At 52.7% G+C, this 27,385-nt stretch overlaps 1 protein-coding gene across 1 annotated transcript in view; it reads right to left on the bottom strand.

The window, feature by feature from the left end:
* Window positions 1-27,385, bottom strand: part of LOC128820304 (translation initiation factor IF-2-like) — a 30,468-nt gene extending 3,083 nt beyond the window's left edge. The window contains exons 1-6 of the mRNA XM_054000960.1: window positions 27,316-27,385; window positions 26,023-26,739; window positions 23,707-23,766; window positions 10,920-10,965; window positions 5,500-5,588; window positions 4,776-5,107 (exon numbers count right to left, since the gene is read on the bottom strand). Coding sequence (XP_053856935.1) covers window positions 5,088-5,107; window positions 5,500-5,588; window positions 10,920-10,965; window positions 23,707-23,766; window positions 26,023-26,739; window positions 27,316-27,385 — 1,002 coding nt within the window. The 3' untranslated portion in view covers window positions 4,776-5,087. The remainder of the gene's footprint in view (window positions 1-4,775; window positions 5,108-5,499; window positions 5,589-10,919; window positions 10,966-23,706; window positions 23,767-26,022; window positions 26,740-27,315) is intronic.

The following is a 27,385-nucleotide window of genomic DNA, read 5'->3' as shown; positions in this document are numbered from 1 at the left end:
GAGGTTCCCTAAGCCCAAAACTCTTCTAAAGGCAAACTCCAGGGAGCAGTTAAGGTGAAGAGCTGCCCAATTTCCGTGGCTGAGGAGCACCAGGAAAACCCAGGTATGGGTTTGACTTGCTCAGGTCTGGCTGGTTATGAGACTTTTTCCAAATTGCTCCTTTTCCAGCTAAGCTGGTAAATGTGGCAGGGGAGGGAGAGGAGCACAGCTCTTCCTTCATCAGCACCTGCACACCCCCACCTGAGGCTGTAGGAGCTGCACAGGCACCACCACTGGCAATGGCAACACCAATTATTACCAATGGCAATAACGAATCTCCTGCTCCATCCTGGAGCTTCTTCCAAGTCACTGAGTCCAGCAGGGAAAGCACATGGAGATGTGGAGCCATGAGCCTCCATTTGAAATTCTGCACATACCATGGCATCAGGAATGACCCAGGAATGCTGCTTTGGAGCCATGAGGCCTCACAGCCAGGAACTGTGGGTGAAAAGGGTTTGTTTCCCCTAAGACAGAAGGGAAAGAAATCTGCTAAGCCTTGGCTTGACCTGACTGGGAAATGCAACTGGGCTCCAGACTAGCTTGGCTGGCCTGAAAAATCCCTTTTAAGATGTCTGAGCCTTGTAGAAGCATAAAGTGTCTCTAAAAAACCCTCTGCCTGCATGAGGCCCCTTGCAATTCTGCTGCTGCTGGGAGAACCTGCTGCTCCCCCTGCTCCCTTCCTTGGTGGAGATCAGGCTCCAGAGAGGCCCCAGCACTGCTGGGCTCTGTGGGAGGGTGGGAGTGCACTGAGGCACCCACACAGAGCTGGGGGATGAGGGCTCAGTGGCCAGCCTGGTCTGCTCTGAGTCCCAAGGACTGCACGGCCCTACCAGGACCTTCCCTGCTCGGTGCTCTCCTTTGGAGAGCAAGAATCCACCTGGAGGGACGTAGCTCAGAGCTGTCTTTTCTCTGTCTTTTACATGCTTGGGGGGCGTGAATCAAAATATTTCCCCAAGCAACACAGAGAATTCCAGCATTTCACCCACTGCGGGTGGTGGGAATAGTTCAAGCAGGACCTGAAATAAAACTCTCACATTGCAGTCCCTCTGGAACTGAGAAACACCCACAACAAGCCTATAGCTGATTTTTTTTTTTTTTTTTTGCCTCATTTCTTCAGCTCTAAGATATCAAAGGAGAAAAAGGATCTGCTGCAAGGCAAATATTCCTATCTTTGCTGGCTGGCAAGAGACCAGCCAGGAAGGAGCTGTATTTTATCCAAAGAGGCTTTCTAGGGCTGGACACAGCCTCCCCTGTGATCTATCACGGCACAGGCAGCAGGGAGGAGCAGACACACACTGCTCAGACCTGGGACTCAGCCCTGCATCTCCATCTCAGCCACGACAGTGATGACCTGCTGCAGGTGGGAAGGAGCCTGGGCTGCATCCCCCAGGGCTCTGGGCAGAAGGATGGATTTAACCCCCCTGGTCCTAGCCCTGTCCTAGGTCAGAGCTCCGAGCTGTTCTAAGAGCAGAGCACAAACCAAACTTTGGGGGCTGCTGCTCTGACACCACAGGCAATGGACTTCTTTCTCTACAACCTCAAAACGTGGGCTCAGGCCCAGGGCCTGAAAAATAAACACACCCAAAAGAGCAAAAGCTTCCTGCACAAGGGCTCAAATGCTCTGCTCAGAGAGGTGTGCAAGGGGGTCCGGCTCTCCTGCCTGTCCCTGGAGGAAGAGGTGAGCTGGTCCCCACTGCCATCACAGAGCGAAGACCTCGCCACAGCCTGGCTGAGGTCTGTTTGTCACTTTTCCTTCATTATTTGCAGTTTGTACACAGGCGTCATTAGGGATTCATTCGGTTTCCCTAGCAGCAGGCATTAGTCTGGCTTCCCTTTCCCCCTTCTCTCGCCAGCGCCCTTTATTTTTAGTGTCTTATTTACAGTTTGACAGAGTAACTGTAACCCTTGCAAGCTACTCCAGCGGCTTTAATCGGGGGAATAATGAGTCCTGTCTGGCGATGAATAGAATTTAGGGGACAGATTGTTCCACACTCGCCCGGTGGGGTAATTTATTTATGTGCGCACTTGTCAGGAGGAGAAAGGGACGGGGGATCTGTATGCACCGAGGACATTGCCGGCGCTGAAAGGGAAGGGAGAATGGAGCCAAACGCCCCAGATCCCGCTGCCCGCCCCCCCCTCCCGCCCCTCCGGCAGCTGAATGCCTCCGGTGGCCGTGAACTTGGATGGGCCGAAAGCCCCATTCCCAGGCCCTCGGCACGTCAGCGGGGCCGCCGGGCGGCTGGGCTGCGGCAGCGGGCTCGGGGCTCCAGATGGGTCCGGCCGCGGCGGGCAGCCCTCCCCGGCACTGCCCCGCATAGCCGCGGCACGGGGAGCAGCCCCATAGCAACCGTACAGTAGCGGGAGCACAGCGGGGGTCTGGGAAGAGAGGCAAAGCCCTCGGAAAAATACAGGATGGGTCCAGACAATGGCTCTCTCTCATATCATAAATTACACGGCAGCAACAAAAAAAAAAGCAGCGGATCCTGCCCTCTTCCCCCGCTCCCACAGCCCGGGCGCTCGCTGCACGCCGCTGGGCAGCCCCGGGCGTGGGGACAGCGCGAGGGCTTTCCGGAGGGGAGGTGGAGGCATTGCACCTCCTCCCAGCCCACAGCATCCCCTTCACGCCTTCCCTGTCCCCTCAAAGCACATTTCCTTTGCTCCACAGCTTTTCTGCTTTCTGCCTCCCCCGCCTCTGCCTGTTGCACCACGGCTCTGGTCCTTCAGCCAGTGCTGGCCGTGCCCAGGACTGGGGAGAAGCAGCTCCTGGTCCAGAAGCAGGAGGGTTTCTCCTTCTTCTGCTCTCGAGGGAAAAGGCCCTTTCACTCCCTTTTGATTCTCCCTGTCTCAAGGCTGGGAGCGTTTTGCATCTAGAGGCGACAGCAGCAAGGTCTCAGCTCAGCGTCTTCCAGGAGATGGCTGGAGCTGGACCATCCCTGGGCTCCCGTGCAAAGCAGGACTCTGGGAACCACCAGGCTTCAAGGCCACCTCAGCCAGGAGATGGCCCCCACCAGCAGAAAGGATCCACCTAGCAGGGACACTGAGAAGAGGCAGCACAGGAGTGCAGGGGGTCTCTTTGCACCCCCCAGGGTAAAAGAGGGGGGGCTCAGGCTGCTCACCCCCACTCAGACCTGGAGGGGCTCAAGCTCCACCTGAGCTTGGTGCTGATGTCCCTTAAACCTCTCCCCGCTTGGCCCAGCTCCCACCCACACTTGGTACCTTTCCTTTCCAAAACCTCAAAGTTAGTCTGGAATTACATTTTCTACCTAAGTGAGGACACATTTTAAGCAGCCAGGGTGGCATCAGGACACTCCTGCTCTGGCAACACCCTTTTCACACCAGCGTAACTGTTCTGGCTGCGGGGGATTTGCCTTCACTGCCCTGTCAGCAGAGTCAGGACCACAGCCACAGACTGATCCAGGTTACTGTGATGGTGCAGAGCATCTTCCTGTTCCTGGAGTTTTACCAGTTTGCCAGCATACTGGGAGAGAACTGGGTGAGCCACGTGACTCTGAGTCCCAGCAGTCACCCAGACACACCTCTCCCAGCCTGGGTTCCTCTCACAGGTGAGGGGGCCACAAGGACCACGGCTCTGGCTACCTTACACTTCAAACCATGGAAGCAGCAAGTTAGTGGGCAGTGCAGGGGACTAAACCAGGCAGAAAGCACTGACATCACTTCTCCAAGCCATGCAGCAGAGAACTTGTCTTCTCTGCATGGTCACTGGAGTAGAACTCGTGTGATGGTCACCGCAGCCTGGGGCCGAGGGTGATGCACCAGCTGCTTGGGAGCAAAGGTCTGGCCAAGGGTCCTACAGCTGCAGAGAGCCCTCGGCCAGCACAAGCACCTGAGAGGCACGTGGGGGTCTGGCAAGATGGGGACAGTGTCTGCTCAGACCCCCAGACAGGAGCTCACCCCGGGGAGGCTGCACCAAGCCCCGGCCAAAGGATGCTCCAGCCCAAGAGCCGATTTCAGGGCAGACCCCCCTTGGCAGAGAGGCTGAAACCTCTCCTTGCTCAGCTGAACCCAAGGCGGGACAAGAGTCCTTAAAAAATGCGAGAAAAGGTCTTTGCACCGGGAACCTGTGTCTGCCCTGCTTTGGTGCGTGCCCAGCCCAGCCCCGGGCTCTGGGCAGCCCCTGCCCTGCTCCGAGGGAGCGGTGCCGATCCCAGCCAAACCTGCGGCACCGCCGCGTCGGGCCTGGGGAGGGGGAACCTCCTCCCGGGTACAATGACTGTCTATTCTGCTGATCACAAGCCTAATCCTCTTTGGTTTTTAATTGGCATTTGGGCTAAGCTGATTTAAACCTCTTCACCTTGTTGGGTCCCCCCTCCCCACTTCTTTCTTTTCTTTTTTTTTTCTTTTTTTTTTTTCCCTTTTTTTTTTTTTTTTTTTTCTGACCAAATAACAACGCTGCCATCACCAAGTCCCCTGCACAATGACAGCTTTGTGCAAGGGCGAGAGGAGAGGAAAGGGAAAGGGAGGGGGAGAAGGGAAATGTGCTGAGCACACTCAGAAACAATGCAGAGTTTGTGATTCAGACTTGACCACTGGCAAAGCACCCGCTTCAGCTGCGCCTCGATAATAAACGCACTGTCCCTTCCCAGCACCTCTCCCCTGCCCATCACCTCCTCCTGGGGCCAGCTGCCCACCGGTGTGGGCTCTACCTGCCACCCATCCCCATCCCTCGAGGGACAGAGCTGCCCCACGCCCCAGTGGTACCACATCCCCAGGCTCACCAGCGAGTGGCCCACGGCGCAGTGGGCAGGATGGGCATGTCCTGGTGTCCTCTGCACCCTGACTCTGCCTGTGCTGTGTCCCCCGGTGCTGCTCAGCAGCCCTGGGCAGCCTGGACAGGCACTGGTGCAAATCAGGATCCACGTCATGCTCCAGGCCAGGGCCTGCCAGCAGGGCAGGGAGAGGTGAGGAAGATGAGGTGGGATCAGCCGTGGTGAGGGGCTTCTGCTGAGGGTCCCTCAAGGTCCTGCTGGCAGCTGCTCATGGCTTTTGGGGGGTGGGGTTTTCCATATAACCCCCACTCCTGATTCACATCACGATGAGCCAATCTGAGCTAAAACCAAACACAACAGAAACACCTTTATTATCTCCTTCCCATTTAGCAGGGAACCCCCTCTCCCCCGTTTTTGTTTGTTCCAGTGGATGAGGCAGACACCTCTCCCAGGGCGTGGGCATTACGAGTTAACAAACCCACAAAAAAAGATGCTAAACACAGAAAAAAATCCAGATGTTTGAGACTTTGGGCCAAGTGGTCAGCAAGGAAGGTGCTGGTGACCACGGAGATTTTGGCTTCTCTTTTTCCCCCCCACGTGGTCACCATGAGCTCTCACCAGTCCCCACACATGGAGACACTCAGCCCATCCTGGCAGCCTGCTGGTGCCAGACCCAGTGTAAGTTTAGGGAAACTCTTTTTAAAAAATCAAAAAATTTTTAAAATTCCCTTACCAGGATATTCCCAGTGAACTCTCAGGGCCAGAGAGCTGCAATTCATCAGCCAGAAAATGAGCAGCAGGTAGAGTGAGCCCACGTCCAGCCTGGCAAGAGAGAGAAAAGAGGATGTTAAATGTCAGACCCGTGTTCTTTGGCTGGATTACACCAGGATAGGGAGATTACAGCCACACTTCTGACACGAAAGGGGAATGAGGAAGAGAGAATTCATCTGAAGAACTCTCAGCATCTTTGAAACTGGGCTGGTTTCCTGACTTGAGATGCCTCTGTGGGGCCTTAGCCTTGTAGGGAGCAATCTGCTCTGGGACAATTTGAAATGGCTGTTTGAAATGAAATGAAATTTGAAATTACATGAAATTTGAAATTTCTCGTTGCCCCATTCCCTGTCCCTGCCAGCTGTGGTGCCAGCCAGCATCTAACTGCAGTTGTGTAGCAAAACCAACTCCGAGTGCTCAAAAGCTACAAGCAGGTCCAAAACCTCTAAATCTAAGTAAAAAAAAAACCATCTTTATTCTTTCTTTGTCTTCTGGGGAGCTGTGTTCTCCAGGTCTCCCTCCCTGCCCGGGGCACTGAGTGCTCCACCAAGGCCCAAAGCCAAGCCCAGAGCCCCCCAGGGCTGGGGGGGTTTATCCTGGCTGTCCTGAGCACTTTGGTGTGGCCAAGCACAGGGAGAGCCATCCCCAGCCAGAGCCTCACTGAGGGGAGAGTCCTGGATCAAAGGAGGAGCCTCTCAAAGGAGGATGCCACCCTCAGTGCAGCAGGAACCAAGTGGCAAAGCTCCAACGCTGCTCACCCCTGCTTGAAAACGCCACAAGTGAGCAGCCCTGACCCTCTGGATGCTTTGGAGTATCCTTACAGAATTGTTCCATATTTTAATAATACATTAATATTCACCTTATGTACTTTCCATGTGTATAAACTTGGTGTAGTGGTTTTGGTTTGCTAATTTAAGATTTCTCTGTCTCCAGCTGTGGCTACTCACAGGCTACTCATGGATTTAGATACCCAGGGCAGAACAGGGCTTAACTGAGGAAGGGGCAGAGAAAGAATTTGTTCTGCTGGCCATTAGTCCCATAAATCATCTCTAACACTACAGAAATCAGAGACAGTCTGATCCTGTGAAAATTCAGATGTTTGAGGCTTTTCTTGACTGGTGCCAAGCCAGTGAGTGGCAGTGGTGGGAGCAGAGCAGCACTGCCCAGACCCATCCTCTCCTTCCACCTCCGCTCCCGACACATTCCTGTGCCCCATCCCGGGGAAAGAACCAGAAAAAAAAGAAGGGTAAAAAAAAAAAAACATCCCCCAGCACAGCCTGAAGTTTATAAATAAAAGCAGTGAGAAATGGACTAAGTAGGTGCAGCTTAGCCCAAGAGCTAAGAGCCTTAGCGCATTTTTGCCAGTTTTAGGGAAGTATTTGCCATTCCTGACTAAGCACGTTTGGCAGGCAGAGCGCAGCGCGTGGCCGCACGCCCTTCCCAGCTCCAGCAGTGACAGCCACCCCTTCCCCAGCCCCTTCCCACCTCCCAGACCCCACCAGGGACCAGGCTAGGGCCAAGCCCAGCCACGTTCCCCACGGGGCTGCCCCCAGCCAGGTGTGTCTGGGCCTCTGGCATCGGCCCGCGAGCAAAAAATGTGATTTATATTTCTTCTAGGGATAAATTTAGAGTTGGTTTTAATCTGCTCTCAAAATTCCCGTCACACCAGGGTTAAACTCACTTAGCATATTTAGGCTTTTAAGTTCCCAGGTCTCATGGCAACAGAGGGATGGGGAGAAATTAAAAAGAACAACAAACGCGGCCTCGTGGAACACCAAGATTTTCACCTAAACCAAAACCTCTTGCAACGGGTCTTCAGATAAAACACCCCGATATACTTCAGGTGCTGTAGTAAAATTAATCACTTCCCACCCCACTGGTTGTGTGAAGAGATTTTTTTTCCCCCTCTCTCAGATTAACCTGAGCACAATAACTTTGTGCCCACAGATCACTTGGACCATGCCTCAGCCCATCGCTCACAGGAGGGGATGAAGTCGCTCTTGTTTCGCGTTGCTTCTTCCCCCCTTTCTTAAACTGCCATGAAATGGTTCCAGCAACAGAAAAAAATGAGGCTGTTGAATTTTTCTAGTCCAAAAGAAGGAGGAGGGGTAGAAAAAAAAATAATTAAACAGCTGTTTCGCTAATGTTATCGCAGTACACAAAGACTGGAACGTCATCTAGTGCATCTAGGAAAAAATTCTGCAGCCGAGCCTCAAGCCCCACAGGAGGCACGCAGGGTACTTTGAACAATAATTTTTAAAAAAAATACGGTACAAAAAGATGATAGAGCTGCCTTCGGTGGTGCAAAAGCTGGGGATGAGGCGAAAAGAGGCTGATTTTGGGGTGTGGGTTGGCTGGGGGGGGTTTCGCGGCCGCGACGCCCCGGCGAGGGCGGGAAAAGGGAAATCCCAAATCCCGGCGAGGCCGGCATGAGCCCCTCGAGGCCGAAGGCCCCGCGGCGAGGCCTCGGCGCCCCAAGCGCCGCCAGCGGCTCCGTCGCGGCCCACGGAAGGCGCCGGAACGCGACGGAAGGCGCCGGAACGCTCCCGCCCGCGTGGCTGGGCCCGGCCGAGGGGAATCGGCCATTTTACACTGCAGCTGCCTAAAATGGTGGCTCCCACCTTGCCTTCCCCTCAGCACGCATGCACCCGCCGGGAGGGGAGGGCCGGGGCCGCGGCCCCCCGCTCGCGAGGGCGACCGGGAACGGGAGCCAAGATGGAATTAGAGGCAGAAATTAAAGGAGGGGAAGGGGGAGAGGATGCGCCCGGCCTCGGCACGGCCTAGCCGGGCGATGGCCGGCTTTGTGCGTCCTGCGGAAGGGAGAAGGCCTCGAGGGGGGAAAAATGGGGGGAAAGAGGGGAAGGAGGAGAGCGTTTGGGTGAGGACGGCGAGGGGCAGGGATGCGCGGGGGCGCGGGGGGGGAAAAAAATCTTCCCTTCTTTCTTCACCGACCCCCCTTCACCCTCCCCGCAATCCCGCTTTGACTTTTCCCACAGAAGTAGCCAACCTCCAAGAATGCAAATGACATTCATTATGCAAATGCATGCAAATCAGGTTTAACTATCGGAAGAAGGGCTCGGAATTTCTAATGGGTTAACTCTTTCCTGCGCGGCCCGGATAACAAGAGCCCTCGTGTCTTCCTTGGGGCTTTGTGCTTCCCCATCCATGGCGGGCACCCCGACCCGCACCCCTCGATGGGCACCGAGGTGGGGAGGGTGGAACAAAGCATCAGGAAAATACCAACAACAACAATAAAAACCCCACTGGCGTGGGAGCGGCTGCCCCTTCGTTAAACGTTCCGGCAGGAGACAAGACAAAGCAGGCTTAAGCGCGAAACTGGGGGGAAAGATGGAAATTAAAATGGGAAAAGAAAACAAAGGGGGGGGAAAAAAAATAGGAAAGCAACAACAAGGACAACAACAACAAAAAAAAAAAAAGGGGGGGGAAATGAAATGAAAAGGAAATGCAACACTAAAAAGGGAAATAAAAGGGAAAATAAAAAGGGAAATAAAAAGGGAAATAAAGAAAAAGGAAAATTCGAAAATTAGAGAAAAAAAATAAGATTAAATAAAGATTAGGTAAGAAGATAAAGGAAAGGATAGAAAAGAAAAGGAAGGGAAGGGAAGGGAAGAGAAGGAAGAGGAGCAGGCCGCTCTTGGCAGAAGGTGAAAGCCTCCATGGTGCAGCAGCGAAGGGTCCTGGCAGCCACAAGGGTTTGGCTGCTCGCTCGAGCCAGCTCACTGGGCTGGCCCTGGCTCTTCTTCTGCTGGGAACAAAGTCACAAAACGCACCAAGATTCCATTCTTCTTCTTTTTTCTTTTCTTTTCTTTTCTTTTTTTTTTTTTTTTTTTTTTCCCGCCAGTGTTTTCATTGAGGAAAAAAAAAAATTAAATTACATTTTCCCCCAGTGCTGGGTGAGCCCGTGGTCCTCCGGGGAGAGAGGGAGGGAGGAGCAGAGGGTGGCAGTGGTGGCACTGGGGTCCCAATCCACATCCCCGTGCCCTGCCTGGCATCCTGGCACGTCCAGAGTGCCTTCAAAACGTGTGTGGCATCAGTGCCCTGCTCCTCCAGACCTTTGGAAAAATCCTGAATCCTCATCCCTGCCCCAGAGACGGGAAGGCCCCAGTGCTGGGAGCTGGAAATTCCAGGCAGTGACCTCGTGCCCACTGAATGTTGGGATTGCAGGAATTACGAATGTTACAGAGAAATAGATGCACGGCAGAATTCTAAATATTTTATAGCAACATTGTGTTGATTCACAATAATAAAGCACTTTAGGATTATTGCTGTGTTTTGCCCGAGAATTATTCCTTATCTGCTCCAAACCCTCCTGATTTTCTGTTATTTTCTATGCCTCCTTTTACATTTGATCTTTTTTTCCCAATCTGCTCAAAATCTCTTGTTATTTGAGCTGTAAGGTGTTAAGTGCAGCAGCAATAATCTGTGCAAGGACAAGAATTTCCCAAATTTTAGGGGTTTGGTTTGAGATACCACAAAAATTATTGGTTTAGAGTCACTCTGCTGTGCTCTGAAATGCACGAGCCCAGAACTACTGGTCAGTTATAAAAAAAATAAACCCTTTTAGTTAATTAAGCTAGTTCCAGCATAATAAGGCCTCTGCAGAGGGTAAAATATACTTGAGGTCTGCACTTTGGCAAGTCCCTTTCTCTACTTAAAAAAAAAAAAGAAAAAGGAAAAAGAAAAAGGAAAAAGGAAAAAGGAAAAAGGAAAAGAAAAAGAAAAAGGAAAAGGAAAAGGAAAAGGAAAAGGAAAAGGAAAAGGAAAAGAAAAAAAAGAAAAAGAAAAAGAAAAAGAAAAAGAAAAAGAAAAAGAAAAAGAAAAAGAAAAAGAAAAAGAAAAAGAAAAAGAAAAAGAAAAAGAAAAAGAAAAAGAAAAAGAAAAAGAAAAAGAAAAAAGAGAAAGGAAAAGGAAAAGGAAAAGGAAAAAGAAAAAGAAAAAAGAGAAAAAGATTAAAAAAAAAAAAAAGAAGGCTCCAGTAATTTGGGTTTCTTTACATCTTCTGGCCTCCAGCCCATTGGAGCAGGAGCCTTGCTCTGCTCCCCTCATCTTGTTTTGACTCCAAGCCCCAATTTCCAAGTTCACACATAATTCCAAAACTGGAATTTGGTGATTTTTTCTCTTTTTTAATTGGTTATTGGGAAGCAGATATTAAAAAAAAAAAACAAAACAAAACAAACAAAGACACACACAAAAAAAAAAAAAAAAAAAAAAAAATTGGCCGGGAGCTGCTCATCACAAACAATACACAAGTGCATTGTCCTGGCATGGGGCTGACAGGACAAACTCCTCAGATTCCTCAGGCAAACACCCCGAAATTGTCATTTCCTGGCACAGAAAGGAGCAGGATGCTTGGACAATTACCTGGTGCCGTGGGCATCCCCGGAGCTGCGGCGGGCCAGGCCTCGGGCTGCAGGACACAAAACCAAGGTTGAGTTTAGCACAGTGGTGGCAGAAAGTGCTGGATTTAAAAACTCCAAGTGGAGTCGTGTGAAAAAAAAGAGTGATTTTTAAATTTTTGAGTTATTATTATTATTATTATTATTATTATTATTATTATTATTATTCAGAAGGCCTCCTGTTCATTCAGCTCTCTTTGCCTTCACCTTCCCTCTCTATCAAATTTCACCACTCATGTCTACATCTGTTCCAAACCCATTTGTTCTGGTTTTCCCCCCATCCTCTTTGGCCCTGGGAAACTCCTGAAGGCACCCAACTGCAGCCTTTGGGTGCAGGGTGGGAAAAGAGGTGGCGTGGGCATTTGCAGCCTCTACATCACCCCCTTAAAAACACAACTTTCAATACATTTGAATCCCTTGTCATTAGAAATCAACAGCACAGCCTCTGAGGGTTTAGCCCCACACAGGAATGGACCCTGGCAGCTTCCACAGTAATTTCTTGTGTGGAAGTACCTGCAAGATCTCTGGGATGAAGGAAGAAGAGGTGGGAGGAGGTGCTGAGAAATTACGGCGGGAATATATTTATTGAAAAAAATATATATATAAATATATTTATTGAAAAAATATATATATATAAATATATTTATTGAAAATATATATATATATATATTTATTGAAAATATATATATATAAATATATTTATTGAAAATATATATATATAAATATATTTATTGAAAATATATATATATATAAATATATTTATTGAAAATATATTTTGGACAATAATTTCAATTGACTTCTCAACGAGGTGCAGGGAAAATAAATTCCATGGGAAATAAGCAACGGGAACGAAGTGACCCCATACAGGCACTTTCTTCCCCGTTTCTCCCACCATCTTTGCCAGATTGCCAAGACATTTTCTGCCTCAAAAGCCCTGCTTTCCCCCCAAACCCCACGTTCCCTCCTTGCCAGAGGGTGTTTTCCAGGAGAGACACCTCGTAGGTTTTGCACAGCCACACCGTGGGGAAAAGACCAGCTGGAGAAAGTCATTAAATTCATTAAAAATTAGCAAAGACAGCAAAGAAAATATCCTGGACGCATGGAAAAGCCACATTCTCGTGGTGGGAACAAAAGTGCAGCAGAAGATACCAACAGGGATGACCCAAACCAAACTTCCCAATGGAAAAGAGCCTTTAAATTCTCACTTTGCTACAGCAAAACCTCTTGATTTTCCTCCAAGCAGGATATTGGGTGCTTTAAGGAAGATGTGGGGTTGGGGCTGTCACAGGTGGAAGGAAAATTCCTTCCTGCATGCCCACGCTGCCACTGGTGCTGCCAGGAGCCACCCGGGGATCTCCTGACGCCAATTAAAGCATTTTAAGGGAGAATCCCAACTTTTCAGCGCTCCCGTTAAGGCCGAGAGGAAAAGAGAAATTTTGGCAGCAGCCACTTGAACTGGCTTGTGCTGGCTGGTGCCCATCTCCTCTCAGGGTGCAGGGGGATGTGCGAGCATCCTTGGACCACAAAGGAATTCCCCATGGAGAAGATTTGGCTTTGGATTATCAGGCCTTAAAAGGCGCAGGCTCTCGATACTGTTATTTTTGGAGGCAAGGGTTCTCGATATTGTTATTTTTGGAGGGCTTCTGATGCTGTTATTTTTAGCCAGTTTTAACTCATCTCACCAAAAAGGCCTTTTTTTTTTTCACAGCCAGCTCATCAACCTTCCTGGGCCAGGGTGGTTGGTTTTTTTGGGGTTTTTATTTTTTTTTTTTGTGTGTGTTTTTTTTTTGTTTGTTTGTTTGTTTTTTGGGGTTTTTTTGTTGTGGTTTTGTGTTGTTTTTTTTTTTTGCCAGATTCAATTCTCCAGCGCCTGGGGTTGCCAATAGTGCTAAAAAAAAAAAAAAAAAAAAAAAGAAAAAAAATCACCCAAAAAAACGCCCCACGCACAACACAAAAAATCCAATCCCACCACTTTTTTTTTTTTTTTTTTTCCCTTATTTTCCCAAAGAACTGGGAGGCGTGAGCACTCGAGAGTCAAATTTGCCCAGGACCCGCGTTCCCTAAGAAAGCAGGGCTCATTCGCCTTCCACAAACTCCGCAGTGGCAACAAAAGTCCCTTTCAAGCCCTTCCAGACGCAAGTCCTTCAGCTCAATTAGTCAGGCACACAGAGACACAAAAAAGCCTCCCATTCAGGCTAGTGGCTGGCTGTGGAGGACAAGGGCGAAGAAAGGATCTTTCTCCCACGCTTTCACTGGGTGTCATAACAAGCAGAAAGCCCCTCTTAGGGGGGATTATTGGAGATAAGAGTCCGATGGAGGGGCTGGGGCTGCAGCAGGACGGGAGGAGGGGATGGGGATGGGGTTGGAGGTTGCAGCTCCCAAGGTCGGGTGAGCACGGCCGCTGACGGCATCACACTCCAGCAGAAATGTTTAAAAAAAAAAAAAAAAAAAAGAAAAAATTACGATATTCTCCCCCCCCGCCCCTCCCTCCCCAAGCCTGTACACACACGCGCAGAATAATCCCGGTTCTCCATGGCAACCTGCTCCGTGGCCATCCCTCGCACCAGAGGAGGGAGGCAGCTTGCTTTCACTCCGGAATCTCTGCCAGCTTGTCCCGATGCTGTCAGAGCCTCAGCTGAGCTGGGCAGAGGCGCTGGACAGGCTCGCTCGCCTCCAAAAATCAGGATTTTCTACAGCAAAGAGCGTCCAGGGGATGCCCAGATCCGTGGGAAAGCTCTCCCTCCAGAAGCAGCCAGCCCTGCTCCTGCACATGGGTGGGTTTAGTGTTGAAAAGACCTTTTTTTTTTCCATGAAAAAGAAGAAAAATATGTGTGTGTGTTTGTTAGTGGTTTTTTTTTTTTTTTTAAGGCAAAACAAAGGAAAACAAGAGAGAAAAAAAAATCTTCAAGGACTGGAGTTTGTCTGCAAAATTGTGGAGTGGGGCAGTGGCCCAGGGCCACCCGTCCTGCATGGTCCCCCTCCAGTCCCGAGCCCTCAAACCTCCCCCAGCCAGAGGGGTCAATTTCTGCACCTTCTGGCCAGGCCCCAGCGGGAAGAAAACTCCTCTGGGTACTGACAGTGCCCTGCAGGATTAACCAGAGCTCCCGAGTGAATTCCGTGCCTAATTCCCTTGAACAACCCAGGTTATATTCTTAATTCCCATCGCTTTTCCATGGACTCCACGCGTGGCTGTGCTCCTCCAGATCTTTTCAAAGATAAGATTCCTCTGCCACAAGCAGAGTCACATTGGCAAGTTCAAAGCAAATGCCAGGAAATTTGGTTTTTTTCCCTCCTGCCCAGAGCCAATTGCTGCTGCGGGATTGTCCCGGCACCATCGAGGAGCAGGTGACAAGAACATCCAAGTTCTGCAACATTTGACAAGGATCAGGGAAGGAATATAAACTCTCCAGCCCAGGAATGGAAAGCCAAGAAACTCTCTTGGAATACATTATCCCATAATTGTAGGGTTTCAAGCACTTTCCTCCCAAGCAGCTGGTGCCTGCTGATGCCAGAGGAAGGTTGTTCAGCTCAGACACATTCCTGCCTGGTTCAGCCCGGGAATCCCAAAAACAATCCACTCCTGTGAAACACTGTAAAAGCAGAACGTTTCACTCAACCAAAATAATTTCACTCAACCAAGCAGAAATTTACCAAAAGACGGAGGGGGAAAGGTAGATGAAACAAAGCAGATTCCTTAGGGAGAACCCTTCCTCCTTCCCAAAGAGCATTCTGTGCCTCCAAAAGGGTGAAGATGATCTGAAGGACTCCCTTTCCCTTTCCCAGAGCTCACACACTGATCCAGAAAAGCTTTTGCTGGGATTTTTTTTGTGTGTGTGTTTTTTTGTTTGGTTGGGTTGGTGTTTTTTTTTTTTTTTTTTTTTTTTTTGAGTTTGTTGCTGTTGTTTTGTTTGGTTTGGTTTCTGGTTTTGGTTTTTTTTGGTTTTTTTTTTTTTTTTTTTTTTCCAATAAAAGATGAGCTTCCAGCAGGCAGGAACCTGCTGAAGGTCAAATTAAACCTGATTTACCTGCCGTGACCTAAACAATGCAAGGCCACAAGATGAGCCAACCACCCCTGGAGCCACACAGGGCTGGAAACCAGGCCAGTCCACCACCAATGAGTATCCAGTCTTTTTCATTCCTGACACTTATTAATCAGCACTTTTTCCCCTTTCTGAGAACTGCATTTTCTCCCTATCCCAGAGCAAGCTCCACCTCATGTCCTCTGCTTGCCTGTGAAAACGCATCACACGAGAGCGAGCAGTTAAAGCCAGCAGATGCACCCAACATGGATGCTCCCTCCTCCTGCACCAGCATCCTGGCACTGCTCCTTTTGTCCCTGCTCCAGCAATATTCAAACCCCTGGAAGTGGAATTACAATTATTTTTACACCTAGCCTGGGCTGTCAAAGTCGAAGCTCAAGCCATGGCCGTCGATGCTGGGTGAGGATTACACAGCTTTAGCTGTACAGTTACAGCTGCCAGCTCCGAGTCTGCTCTAGGCTGGGGCAGGATAAATCCTGGAGTTATACAGTGAGCAGGAGACTGTGATCCACTGATAACCAGATTCAGCAGAGTGTCGGTCCAAGACCTCGCCATCAGCCTCGCAGACACACGGACACCCGCAGCCATAATCCCAGGATTCGGGGCATCCCTCTCACGGGCCCCTAAAACAAACTTTCCCGTCTCTTTTCCTGCAAAACCAGCCAGGGCCATCACTGCCTCGCCCGCAGCGGGTCCTGCCCGCGGCCGCCACCCCTTCCCCAGCTCGGCCAGCGAGAGGTGTCGGCACTCACACGCCTTTCCCTTTCTATATCTGTCCCTGAAAATCGCGCCGGGCGATCCGGAATGCGGCCCCAGCACTATATTTAGGGCCCCCCCGCCCCCCCGGCATGCTGGCAGCGCAAAACCTCCCACAAAACCTGGGCCAGCAGAACCTCCCGCCGCCGCGGCGATGGGAGAGCGGAGCTGCCAGCGCGGGCGGCGAGAGCCGCGGCTCCGCTTTCACATCCAATCACACCGGCTGCATCTGAGCGACCTGCCCGCTGGCGCCCGTCTCCTCCCAGCAGCCCGAGGACCACAGAGCTCATCATTTTCCTTCTAGCTGTACCCCCCTCGGGGCACTGTCACCCGCTTCCCCCGGGCAGGGCGCGGGAGAGCCACCCCCGGTTCGCTGGGCATCCAGCACCGCGTTTGCAACCCGGCGTAATTCAAGAAATCCCCTTTCCTGCCATACAGAGATCGGCACCGGCCACCCCAAAATCAGCCCAGAACGTGCATCAGCGGCCGGAGCCGCTCGGCAAAGCCACGGCGGGGACAAGGACAGCACGATCCTGGCCCACCGTCCTGCAGGCTGTGCTCCGAGACGGGGGCAGCGCGGCCCAGAGCCCAGACGGTTAATTCCGAGCATCGGCCCTGCCTCCGTTCCCACACACCGCCACTTGCTGAAATTAAAGCAGGGCCTGATCTGATTCCTATGGCGGCTTAGCGCGCCCACTCAGCCGGTTTATCATAATCCCGACATAAAAATCGCTCCCTTGAAAACGCTCAGGGGTTTGAAGCCCTGATTGTTTGAAGAGGAAAGACTCTGTTCTCAGCACAAAGCTGTGCTCCCCTCTCAGCCCCGGACCGGCAGCTGGAGGCTTCCCATCAGCGTTTCTGACCCTGTAGGTGCCCATGGCAGAGCCCTCACGCTTTCCTTGGCACAGAGATGCCCCCCAAACCCAGCTCGACCAGCTGGGCCCCGCGGCACCCCAAAAAGAGCAGAGCTTTGAGGATTGGTGCTGGGGACAAGTCACCGCTGGCTGCCAGCCCTGCTGTGAGAGCATCTCTAAAAACCATCCCCTCTCCCTCCAAATCCAGCTGCGACTGCTTGTGGGAAGGAATTATATCTGTGCATTTCGAAAGGAAACAGATACATGCAAATTTCTGTCGTACTGGTGTCATTTCTTTGTGGTGGCACTGCAGTGCTATTCCACACCTGCCCATGCCAGCGTGCCTGGGACTGTGCTGGGAGGACAAGGGGACACTTCATGTACTAGGGAGACCTCAAAGGGCTGGAGCCATCAGGGCCTCCTTTTGTTTCCAGTTTAAAACTGTAAAAGGCCAGCAAAAAAATTCCCTCCATGGGGAAATGTCTGTTTTCCTCAAACACTATAAAATCAGGATTTTTAAAAAAACCTTTTTTTTTAGCTACTTTTCATCATTCCGGGCTGAGAATTTTCAAACACGAAATGTAAAAAATAGACATATTTTATCCATCACAAAGTAAAAGTTCATCTCCACTGGCAGCACCAACTAGCACAAGTATTTCTGCCCTCTTGCCAGTCCCCCGACCCGCATCGCTCGTACGATGAGAACGGCGCAAAAGAGCTTCGGCCTCAGCAACAAACTGCTCTGCTGCATCTCTGCACTGCCAACATAAGCGTTAAAGACAGAAGCTAAAGGGGATCCACTGAGAGAAATTAATAATTTCCAACAATTATGTTTGTACAGGCTCATTCTCCTCAACAGCTCGCTGGATCGCGGAAAAATTAGTATTGCATTTTCTCCCTTTTTTTTTTCTCCCTGATTCTAAACTGCTGCTAAGCAAGAGAACGATGTGGGAGCTGATACCTCGCTCCTGAACGAGAGTGTCTCCTATTAATGTCTCCAGCAGTTATGTGGCCAGAAGGGAGAGCAGAGTAGACAGTGCTGAGTGTTAACCAGTCAAATCATAGTGTCCAAGCAAGCTTAAACGGCCACATGTAAACTGCAATTTGGATCAATGTCACGCAAACACACGGGGCTTACTGCTAGTGCACTCCAGGAGTAAATCAGGGAGAAAAGGAGGGGAAAAAAAATTAAAAATCAGCTATTTGCAAGATTATTCCAAAGCCCTTGGAGAGAGCCCAGCTCACAGTCGCACAGATACTCCTGCCACTGGACATGGTTATCCCCCACAACAAAAACTCAAATGAAAAAGAAATTCTACCCGGCCGAAAAGCGACACGCTCCGAGAGCACCCAGAGACCTCAGCAAAGCTTGTGGCACCAGGAACCCCCAGGGACCCATCCAAGGGCTGAGGGACAATGAGGGGGCTGGAACTGGTTCCCATTTCCCTCCCAGGCTGGGAGCACAAAGGGACGGGTGATGAGCGTGCAGGTGCTTCAGCCCCACAGTGTCACCACGGCCCTGCATGGCAGTGGGGGTCACAAGCATTTTAAAGGGAGCTTTTTGCAGCTGGGAATGAGGTGCAAAAGCTCTGGAGAGCCAGCTTGGGCCTGGTGGGCTTTAAACCCACCCTCTCCATCACCAACCAGCACAGGCACCTCCTGCCCCTGGCTCCAGGCCCTCCACACATGGTTTGCTAAATTCTTGGAGGAGTTTCATCCTTGTCCCAGTTTGCATCCCCCCACTCCTGCTCATGCCTTTGTTACAGCCAAGAAGTGACACCATCAAAAGCAGCCTATGGCAGCGCCGCAGAGCCCAGGATTGGTCACCCAGGAACACCAAAAGATGCTCACATAGCACCGCTCCCAGCCCCTGATTGGAGAAAAGGCATTTTCCCCCTCCTTGAGGGAAGCCACGGGCCAATGGTGGATGGCACATGGCAGCTTCCCCGTGCTCACCTCGTCCCCCGTGGAGCCACCGCGCCCCTTCACACCCGGGCCGTGGGCCACCGCTCGGTGCCCACATCGGCCCACAGACACATCCTGGACCACCAGCCTGGCTGGAGTGGCAACCAGCCAGCTGGACCAGCAGGAGCTCTCCTGGCTCGGTCTGCCTGGGAAGGATAAATGAGGAGAGCTCCGTGCGGAGAGCTTCGTCACCGCTTTGTCACCAAAGCCAAGGGCGTCCAGCTTCACCCTGAGCTGCTCAGGGTGTGAGCATCCATGGAGGATGTCTCCCCTTCCTTGGAGGGTGCTCTCCCTGTCCATGGAGCAAAGCTCCTGGAGCTGGTTCCCTGTTGCCCTGTCCTCTGCAATGTCCCTCCCTGGCCGGGGACAAACCGCCTGGCCAGGAGAACAGCACTTCACTCGCCCCGGGCAGGAGCAGCAGGATGGCAACAGAGAGCGGGGAATCAAAGAAGAGCCTGAAAAAACTTCCCTACATCCCTGCCACTGTCAACACGGGCTGCAGGAACAGCACCAGGGACAATGGCAGCACCTCAAGGGAAGAAGGAGAGAAGGTTCTCCCTGAGCTTTCCCCAAGCGGATCGGCACAGAACTCCCAGTTAGCACATGTACCAAATTATTCTCAATTACAGGGCCATGGGTGAGCGGCAATAATATCTTGTTTATTAACTTCAAGCAGGATAAATCTTTCACGTCACACCCAGCACTACAGCCCTTCCCTGAAGGAAGTGCCAGGGACAGTTCCTTCTGCCCTTTTGGGTTTTTAAAGATCCCAATGAGCGCAGGAGCGAAACGAGCGGGTCCAGCACAGGTCAAAAGTCAGCTCATTTCTACATCTCTCACAAGAGGGTTTTCATAAAGTCACAAAGCTATAATTGCTCCTTTCCAAAATTAGTTCAGGTGCCATCACCCACATTAGCTCTTATTATTATAAAGTCTTTTTTGGTTTGGTTTTTTTTTTTTTTTCCTCCTTGGAATCACCATTCTGATATTATTTTATCTTAATCCACCATGAGATCATTGTGTTCTTCTAAGCAAGATCAAGACACTTTTTCAAATAGCTTGCTGTGTTTTGTAGGTGGCATCTCAGGCACCCTGTCTGATTATTAAAAGCAAGTGGGAAGCACCCAGTTCACCTCTTTGACTCAAAATTCCCATCTACAGTAGGGCAGATTTTAAAAATTCCAGTTCCCATAAGGAAGAGGTTGACGCATAATCCATTAAAGAGGGATAAGAACCAACATCAATTTGCAGAGAAGATAAATTAAGCAAAATCAAGTTCCCCAATTAGTCTCATGTGGTTCCACACACAAGTTTTATATATATATATATATATATAAAATCTCCCTCGTAAATCCCCAAATTAGAATCTTGAGTCCATTGAAAGAAACATTCATAAACAAAGGGTTAAAAGAAGAAAGAAAGCATTTGGATAGAGACACAAGGGAAGAAAAACAAAGAAAACTGCAAGAAACCATTTTACAAATCACCATATCCTTCTTTCTAATACTGATATCAAGTTATAGCTGTCAGGGAGGAAAATTTATGTATCTGTATAACAGATAGGGAAGAGGGGGGAGGGAAGGTAGAAAAAAGGAAAAAGAATCCAGCACTCGTATTTGCAAAACAACCATTAATAAACATTGCTCTGTTGCTGCTTTATTAAACAGATAATCCAACACAGTAATCTGTATTGATTTATGGATTCTCTGATGCTCTACGACTGGTTATGCAATGAAAGTTCATCCTTGATCTGTAGTCTGGGTCCTGGACTTAACTAATTCATAATCTGATTGGAAGTTTTACTTTGTTAATTCAATTACAGTTAACGGCCGAGGAGAGAGCGGCAACATCTTTGTCTTTCTCAACACAGACGGTTTCTTCACATGCCCAGAATCAGTAAACTCTTAAAATCACAGGAGGCAAATAGGTTCTTAAAAAAAAAAAAAAAAAAAAAAAAAAAATCCTACCTCGGGTTTTAATTCCAGTCTCTGAAAGTTGTCTTTCTTTTCCCCCATTTTTTCCGCCTCTCATTTCCTTTCTCTTCTTTTTTTTTTTTTTTTTTTTGTTTCTTTCTTTTTTTTTTTTTTTTTTTAATATTTTTCTTTTCCTCCTCTTCCTTTTGATGAATTTCCTTTCTTCTCCACATCCTCCTCAGGCGTGTAATGGGGTTATTTTTACTTTCGGTTATCTAGCTTTATGAAGAATCGACACCACTCATACAGCTAGATAACCAAAGATAACAACCAACCCCTGGAGTCTACAGCATCAGCAGGAAAAAGCCAACCTCCTCTTCTCCAGGGGCGCGGGGGCACGTGGCTTTTAAGGAAGGAACGAGGGAGGAAAACGAATAAAAAGAGATGCAAATATTAGCAGCCAGATCCATAATATCTCCACATTGCTACAGCCCTGGCCCTGTTCCTGCAGCCCGAGCAGCGCAGGGCACAGAGTCCTGAGCATCGCTGGGACAGGCGGGATCAGGCCCCTAGGAAACACAATTTGGAGCAGAATTACAGGATAACCACGCAAGGGCTGCCTATTTTCTGCCGAGTTTCAATTTGTTTCATTTGCAAACCAAATGACATTCTGCAGGTGCCGAGAATTAAGCCCACATTATTTTTAATAACTACCAAATTAATGCATTCAAACTGGTAATAATCAAAGCAAATATAATTTGCGCCCACAACTTAAAATATGCATAAAAGACCAAAAGGACATTTCCCCACCCACAAATGCGTTTAACGCTCTCTAAACAAAATGACTGCGAGAAAAACCTGCCGGTTCATATAAATAGTAACTTGTGATGCTTTGGATTCAGCCAAGATCTGGGGGAATAGCGATGAATAAACACAGAAAACACAGAGGAAATGATGGAAGGGATGGAAGGGAGGAAAGAAGGAAGGGAGCGACTCCTGCTCGCGGCTCAGGACCCCGGCCCTGAGCAAGGACCGCGCATCTCGGGCAGGGACCGCGACCCGTATCCCTCCGTTCGTTCAGGGGGAGAGCGCAGCTTTCCCCCCGGAGGGAACCGCATCCCTCGCGTCCCTCTCCCCGTATCCCTCCGTCCTTTCTTCTTTCGCGGGGAACACGCATCCCTCCGTCCTTGCTTCGGGGGCTCTGCTTCCCTCCATCCTTCCTTTCTCCGGGGGCGGGGGGAAACCCTCGTTCTCCTTCTCCAGAGTGACCTGCGTCCCTCCACCCTTTCCTTCCTCTGGCGAGGAACGCACATCCATCCCCGCCGCCGTTCCTCCGCTCCTGGGCAGCCCGCATCCCTCCATTCCTCAGGGAAGCAGCCCGCGTCCCTCTCCTTCCCCGTGGCACCCCGCATCCCTCCCGCCCGCTTCCACCGCCGCGTCCTCCCCTCTCCGCTCCATCCCTCTTTCACCTGCATCCCTCTTTCACCCTTGGCGCTGCGGGGAGGCGCGGAGCCCTCGCTCCGCCGAGACACCGCGGCTCCTCCGCCGCCGCCCGCGCCTCTCCCGCGGAGCGGAGCGCCGGCAGCGCGGCGGGCCGGGGCCGGGGGCCCTCGCGGCGGCTCGGCTCGGCTCGGCTCGGCTCGGCTCGGCTTGGCCCGGCTCGGCTTGGCTCGGCTCGGCTTGGCCCGGCTCGGCTCGGCCCGGCCCGGCTCGGCTCGTACCTGCTGCCCGCAGCCGCTGCCCGCAGCCTCTGCGCCGGGGGGAGCGGCGCGCGGCACTTTTCATTCATGCTTTCACACTCCCGGCCCTCGCCGCCGCCGCTCATTGGCCCCGGCCCGCCTGACGTCACCCGGGCCGTTCCCACCCCTCTGCAGCGCTCGCGGTTCATCAATGGGACCGGGGAGGGGCCGCGCGCACACGCGCGCCGCCGCCGCCGCCCCGGCACCCCCCCCACCTGTCACCCCCGGCCCCGCCATCGCCCCCCGGCCCCGTCCGGCACCCCCGCCTGCCCCATCGCCGCCACCGCCGCCGCCGGTCTGGTCTCTGCCGCCCGGCGCCACCGCCATCAGCGCCTCCACCATCACCACCATCATCATCATCATCGCCACCCTCATCGCCTGGACTTCACCGGGCTCGGCACAGCGCTCCTCGTTGCCGTGGCCATCGCCACCACCCCCAGCGCCACCGGCCACCGCTCGCGGCCACCGGCCCTGGCCAGCGGCCAGTGTCTCCCCCAGCAGCCGTGACCACCCTCCCACCCCCGCTGTCCCCAGCTCTGTGCCCCCCGGCTCAGCCTCCCCGGCTTCCCCTTCTCGGGGAAGGGGAACATCGCCCGGTGCCAGTGCCAGGGCCTGGCCGCGCTGTGCAGATCCCGGATGGAATCAAACGCTGCTTTACTTCGGTAGTTTTAACCCCACCATTAATTACCCTTTCATTTTCCTGCTATAATACAGATCCCATGAAAAAAATAAAAATAAAAACCACCATGATTTTTCCTTGAACAAGAACAGAGGACTGGGGGGGCGGTTCTGGTTTGTTTTTTTTTTTTTCATTTTCTCTTAAAGGTTTCTTTACCTTGGAATTATTTTTTTTTTCCTAGCGGAAAGCCAGCTGCTTTTGGGTCTGTGAGTTTGGGCTGGGAAGTTACTCATGGCTTTTGTCTCTTTCTGGAGCTGGATTCTCCCGCTGCCACCACCAGTGCAGCAAGTCCAACCTGCGAGGGCCCCCTCTCCCGGCTGCCCCCACTGGGAAAAGGGGAACCCGCTGGTCTGGCCCCCATCAGGCCTAGAACTGGTGTGGGGAAAGGGGGATGTGGAAACAGCCCCAAAATAGCCCTGGGGCTCTGCTCCTCAGGACTGTCGCTGTTCCGCCGACAGCCCCTCCCCGTGGCCTCCTGCGCGGTTCCCTCCGAGCCCCCCCTGCACAAAAATATTTGGGGGGTGCTGTGCTGCACCTTTCCCCTTTCCCTTCGTCCACTTCCAGGCTTGGCTGGGGGGGGGGAAACGCAGATTTTGGGTAGACTCTGTGGGTGCTCACGGGGGGGAATGAGGGGCCGCAGCACCCATTGGAGGCACCCAGGGGTCCTCCCACCTGCACCCCCTTCCAAATGACAGCCTCCAACTTCTTTCAGGACAGGGGCCCGCCCCGACCCCCTCCCGGGGCCGCTCGCACCCCGCGGTGGGCGCTGCCCCTGATTTCTCCCTCCGTGCTTCCCCATCACCCACCTGGGCCAGCGGCTTCTCCTCTGTGGGCAGAGCGGGGCCGGAGCCGGAGCCGGGGCTCTCCTGCAAGAGAAGGCCGAGAGGGGTCGGTTAAAGAGGCAGCAGCGCCCGAGCTGCCCACGCAGCCCCCGTGCCCGTGGAGCAGCTCTGTGGGGTCCCGGCGGGGCCGGCTTCAACCATTCCCCACCGCCACTGAAATGGGATTTTAGGGACACAACCGCACGCCTGCCTCTCTTTTGATTCCCCTCTTTATTAAATTCGCGTACATTTTTTTTTGTTCTTAATTTCTATTTCAGTCCCCTCCAGAAATTATATGTATTTTTTTAACCTGCTCAAAGAAGAAACACGGCGAATTTTGCGATTTATCCTGAAAAAGGCTGCAAAGACAGGGATTTCGCTTTCAAATTTGGATTCACCCTGGGATTATCCCGATGACAGTGCATTTTTATTTCTAATTTTATTTAACATCGCGTTAGAAGCAGCCCGATCTGGGAGGATTTAGGGAAGGGCACGAGCGATTTGCAGAAAATGCTCGGGTGTGTTTTGAGTGTCTTGACAAATAAAAACCTGCTCCGTGCTTCGCTGTCTTTCTGGGAAAAAAAAAAAAAAAATCCAAACCGCAAGGAAGCAGAAGGAGCCGCCGCGGCGATCGCGGGATCTCCCTTTGAACGGCAGATTTGAGGATTTCCAGCCTTAAAACTTCCACGCACACCAGTGCATATAGAAAAACTTAATTTCCGAGGGCTTAAAACGGAGCCGAGCTAGGCAGGACCTGACCCGGTGGGTACCATGTGGTTTTTTTGCAGAGCCGGGAGTCCACGTTCGACCCGAAAAATAACCCAAAATAAGCCCAGGTTGATTTTTACCCACGCACTCTTTGAGCGCAGCTTCTTCCCCTCGCTGAGGAAAGAATCAAGAACAGACTGCAGGGATGAGGCTTTTAAAGATCAAAAAAGAAAACAGCAACAACAACAAAAAAGACAATAAGAATTAATATATAAGTTAAAATAAAAATTAAAATTGAAATGAAGATTAAAGCTTCCTTGGCCCGAAAAAAAGAAAAAAAAAAAAAAAAAACCACCAAAAAAAGCCCCCAAAAAAACCCATGTGGGATTTTCCATCGGCGGCAGGATTGGAACACCCGGGCCCGCTGCAACCGAGAGGTGGATTTTGGCGGGGACATCACGTTTGGCTTCAAATAACTTCCAAAAAAACCCCTAAATCCATTTAATTTGAGTGCCCTGCGCGGCCTGATGAAGGGGAGCCTCAGCGGGGCCTCTCCACTGCACCGGGGCAGGAATTCTCGGGGTTTGGGGGTATTAACGGAGCGGCTCCTACCTTGCTGTGGTGCGGGGAGAAATTTAAGGAATGCCGCACGGGGAGAAGTTGGCGAGGTGGGGAGGAATCGCTCCCCGTTCGCTCCGCACCCGGCCGCGTCCTGTGCATGTGCAGAACCTTTGCTCTGGATCTATTTCCACGCGCGTTTCATCCGCTGCCGTTCGCTTATTCCAAATTTGGGGTCCAGCTCTGCGCATCCCACCCCTCCCAAAATCCTGCCCAGTGATGGGGGGGGGGGGGGGGAACCCGGGCGCTTCCCTTCCCGGTCACCCGGGTGTCCGTGTCCCCCCCCCCCCGCCCACGCCCCGCGGCTCGGCCCGACCCCCGGAGCACCCCCGGCCACCCCCGCGGGGAAGGCGCTTGCAGGAGCGAGGATTTGGGGGTGCCTCCCCCACGGGAGACTCCGCGAGCATCCCCTGGAGCAGAGCACAAAGCCCCGTGGGTCGGCGGGGAGGCCACGCGTGGAACGGGAACGAGACGCTGGAACGGCCAGGCCGCTCCCGACCCCTGCCCGAGGCGTAGTGGGGGACTGCAGGGAGACGTCCGCACCCCAAATCTGGATTCCCGAGCCGGCACAAGGTGAAAGGAACGAATCCCTCACCCCAAGCGGCTCTGGGTCACCCGCGGCCCGAGAGAAAAGCGTGGGGGCGTGGGGCGGACGCGCTCGGCCCTCCCCAAACTTTCTTAGCTCGGATGCCGGAATGCCGCGGGACGGGAGGAAAGGGAAAAGGGAAGGAAGCTCCCCCTGCCCCCGGGGCTTTGCGAGAAACTCCGACCCCGCAGCCGGCCCTGGTGGGACCCGCACCCCCGGCCCCAGGCAGGAGCTGGACCCGCTCCCGGGGCATCTTCCCCCCGGCCCCGCAGCGCTGCGGCCCCCAGCCCATAATAGAGATGCTTTGAGAGTCCTCTCCCCGCTCCACCCCCGTCCCCCCCCTTAGTTTTGTTTTTTTTTTTTTTTTTTTTTTATTATGGTTTTCTCACCGAGTCCAATAAATCGCGCGGCTCGTCTGGCCTCAGACGTGTTCAGCAACCCAAGCCCCGCCGCTTTTGTTCCGCCAAGTCTCACATTGTTTGTCCGGCTGTGCGGGGCCGGCCCCGCGCGGCTCAGGAGGCTGCGGGGGGCTCCGCGGGGGCTCCGCGCCCCGGCCCGGCCGCCAGCGCGGGGCGGGGGTGGGTGGGCGATGGTTCGGCCGGGGGAGCAGCCCCGGGCCTCCCTTCCTTCTCCCGGCTTCTTCACCCACCTGGGGGCGGCCGGGGACGCGCCCGGTGGCCGGTGGCTCCTGCCCGCGCTGGCCTCTCTCGCTGCTCGCCAGCCCGGACCGCTGCCCTCCCTTCGCTGCCCTGCCTTCCTGCCAAGCTGTCCGCACGGCTCTGCCCGCCTGCCCTCCCTGCCTGCCCGCTCTGCCCTGCCCTCACCTGCCCTGCCCTCACCTGCCCGGCTCGCCCCGGCCCCGCCGCCCGCGGGTCTCGGCGGTGGCCCCGAGCCCGGAGCCGCCGCCGGAGGAGCGGGGGCCGTGCCCGGCGTAAGGATATATAGGAGCGGCCGAGGAGCCTCCACGTAGCCGATACGTAAAGTGTACGTGTGAGAGTTAAAAAAAGTTGGGATGCAAATGCGGGGCCAGCTCCATCGCGCGGGGGGGCTGCCGGGGGGGCTCCGGGGGTAGGGGGGAGCTGAGAGCCGCGCTATTTCCAAGCTTCCTTAACCTCTGGATTGCTCGAAATCGATCAGCAAAGCGCAGCAAGCCTGGCAATTAGGAGCTCATTACCATATATGCAAATATGGCAAACTCTCTCTCCGCAGCCACGGAGGCGCGGGGAGAGAGAACCGCAGCAGCCCTTGGGGGTGGGAACCGGGGTGAGGCGTGCGGGGGAACGGGGACAACGGGGGAAAAAAAGGTTATTTGAGGGTATTAGGGTGGTTTTGAGGGAAAGCAGCCGAGCCGCGGGGGCACAAAGTGCTCAGGGGGCGCAGACACGTGCGGCTGGGGCCCGTGCGCCTGCTCCGAATTTGCTCCTTAATTCGAATAAATTTTTTTTCTCCCTTTGCCATAAAGGGCCGGCGAGCAGCACGGGTGGAGGGAGGGGTTCGTCCGCCCGCCCGGGACCCGCTCCCGAAACGCGCGCGGTGCCCTCGGCACGCACCGGGAATATCCCGGTAATTCGGGGACACGCGGAGGGCCGGGGCCGGGGCCGGACCGCTCCAGCCCCGGCCCGAGGGAATGTTTTAGAGGTAACGACTGACTCCTTGCATTTTATTAACATCAAACCTCCCACCACGCAGCGGAGATCCCCGGCACACGCGCTCGATCCCGAGTTCCCTTGTTACCTGCGATTTTATAAGCAT

Source organism: Vidua macroura, chromosome 29, assembly GCF_024509145.1.
Source record: "Vidua macroura isolate BioBank_ID:100142 chromosome 29, ASM2450914v1, whole genome shotgun sequence".
NCBI classification, from domain to species: Eukaryota; Metazoa; Chordata; class Aves; order Passeriformes; family Viduidae; genus Vidua; species Vidua macroura.
This window is presented reverse-complemented; position numbering and strand designations above follow the sequence as displayed.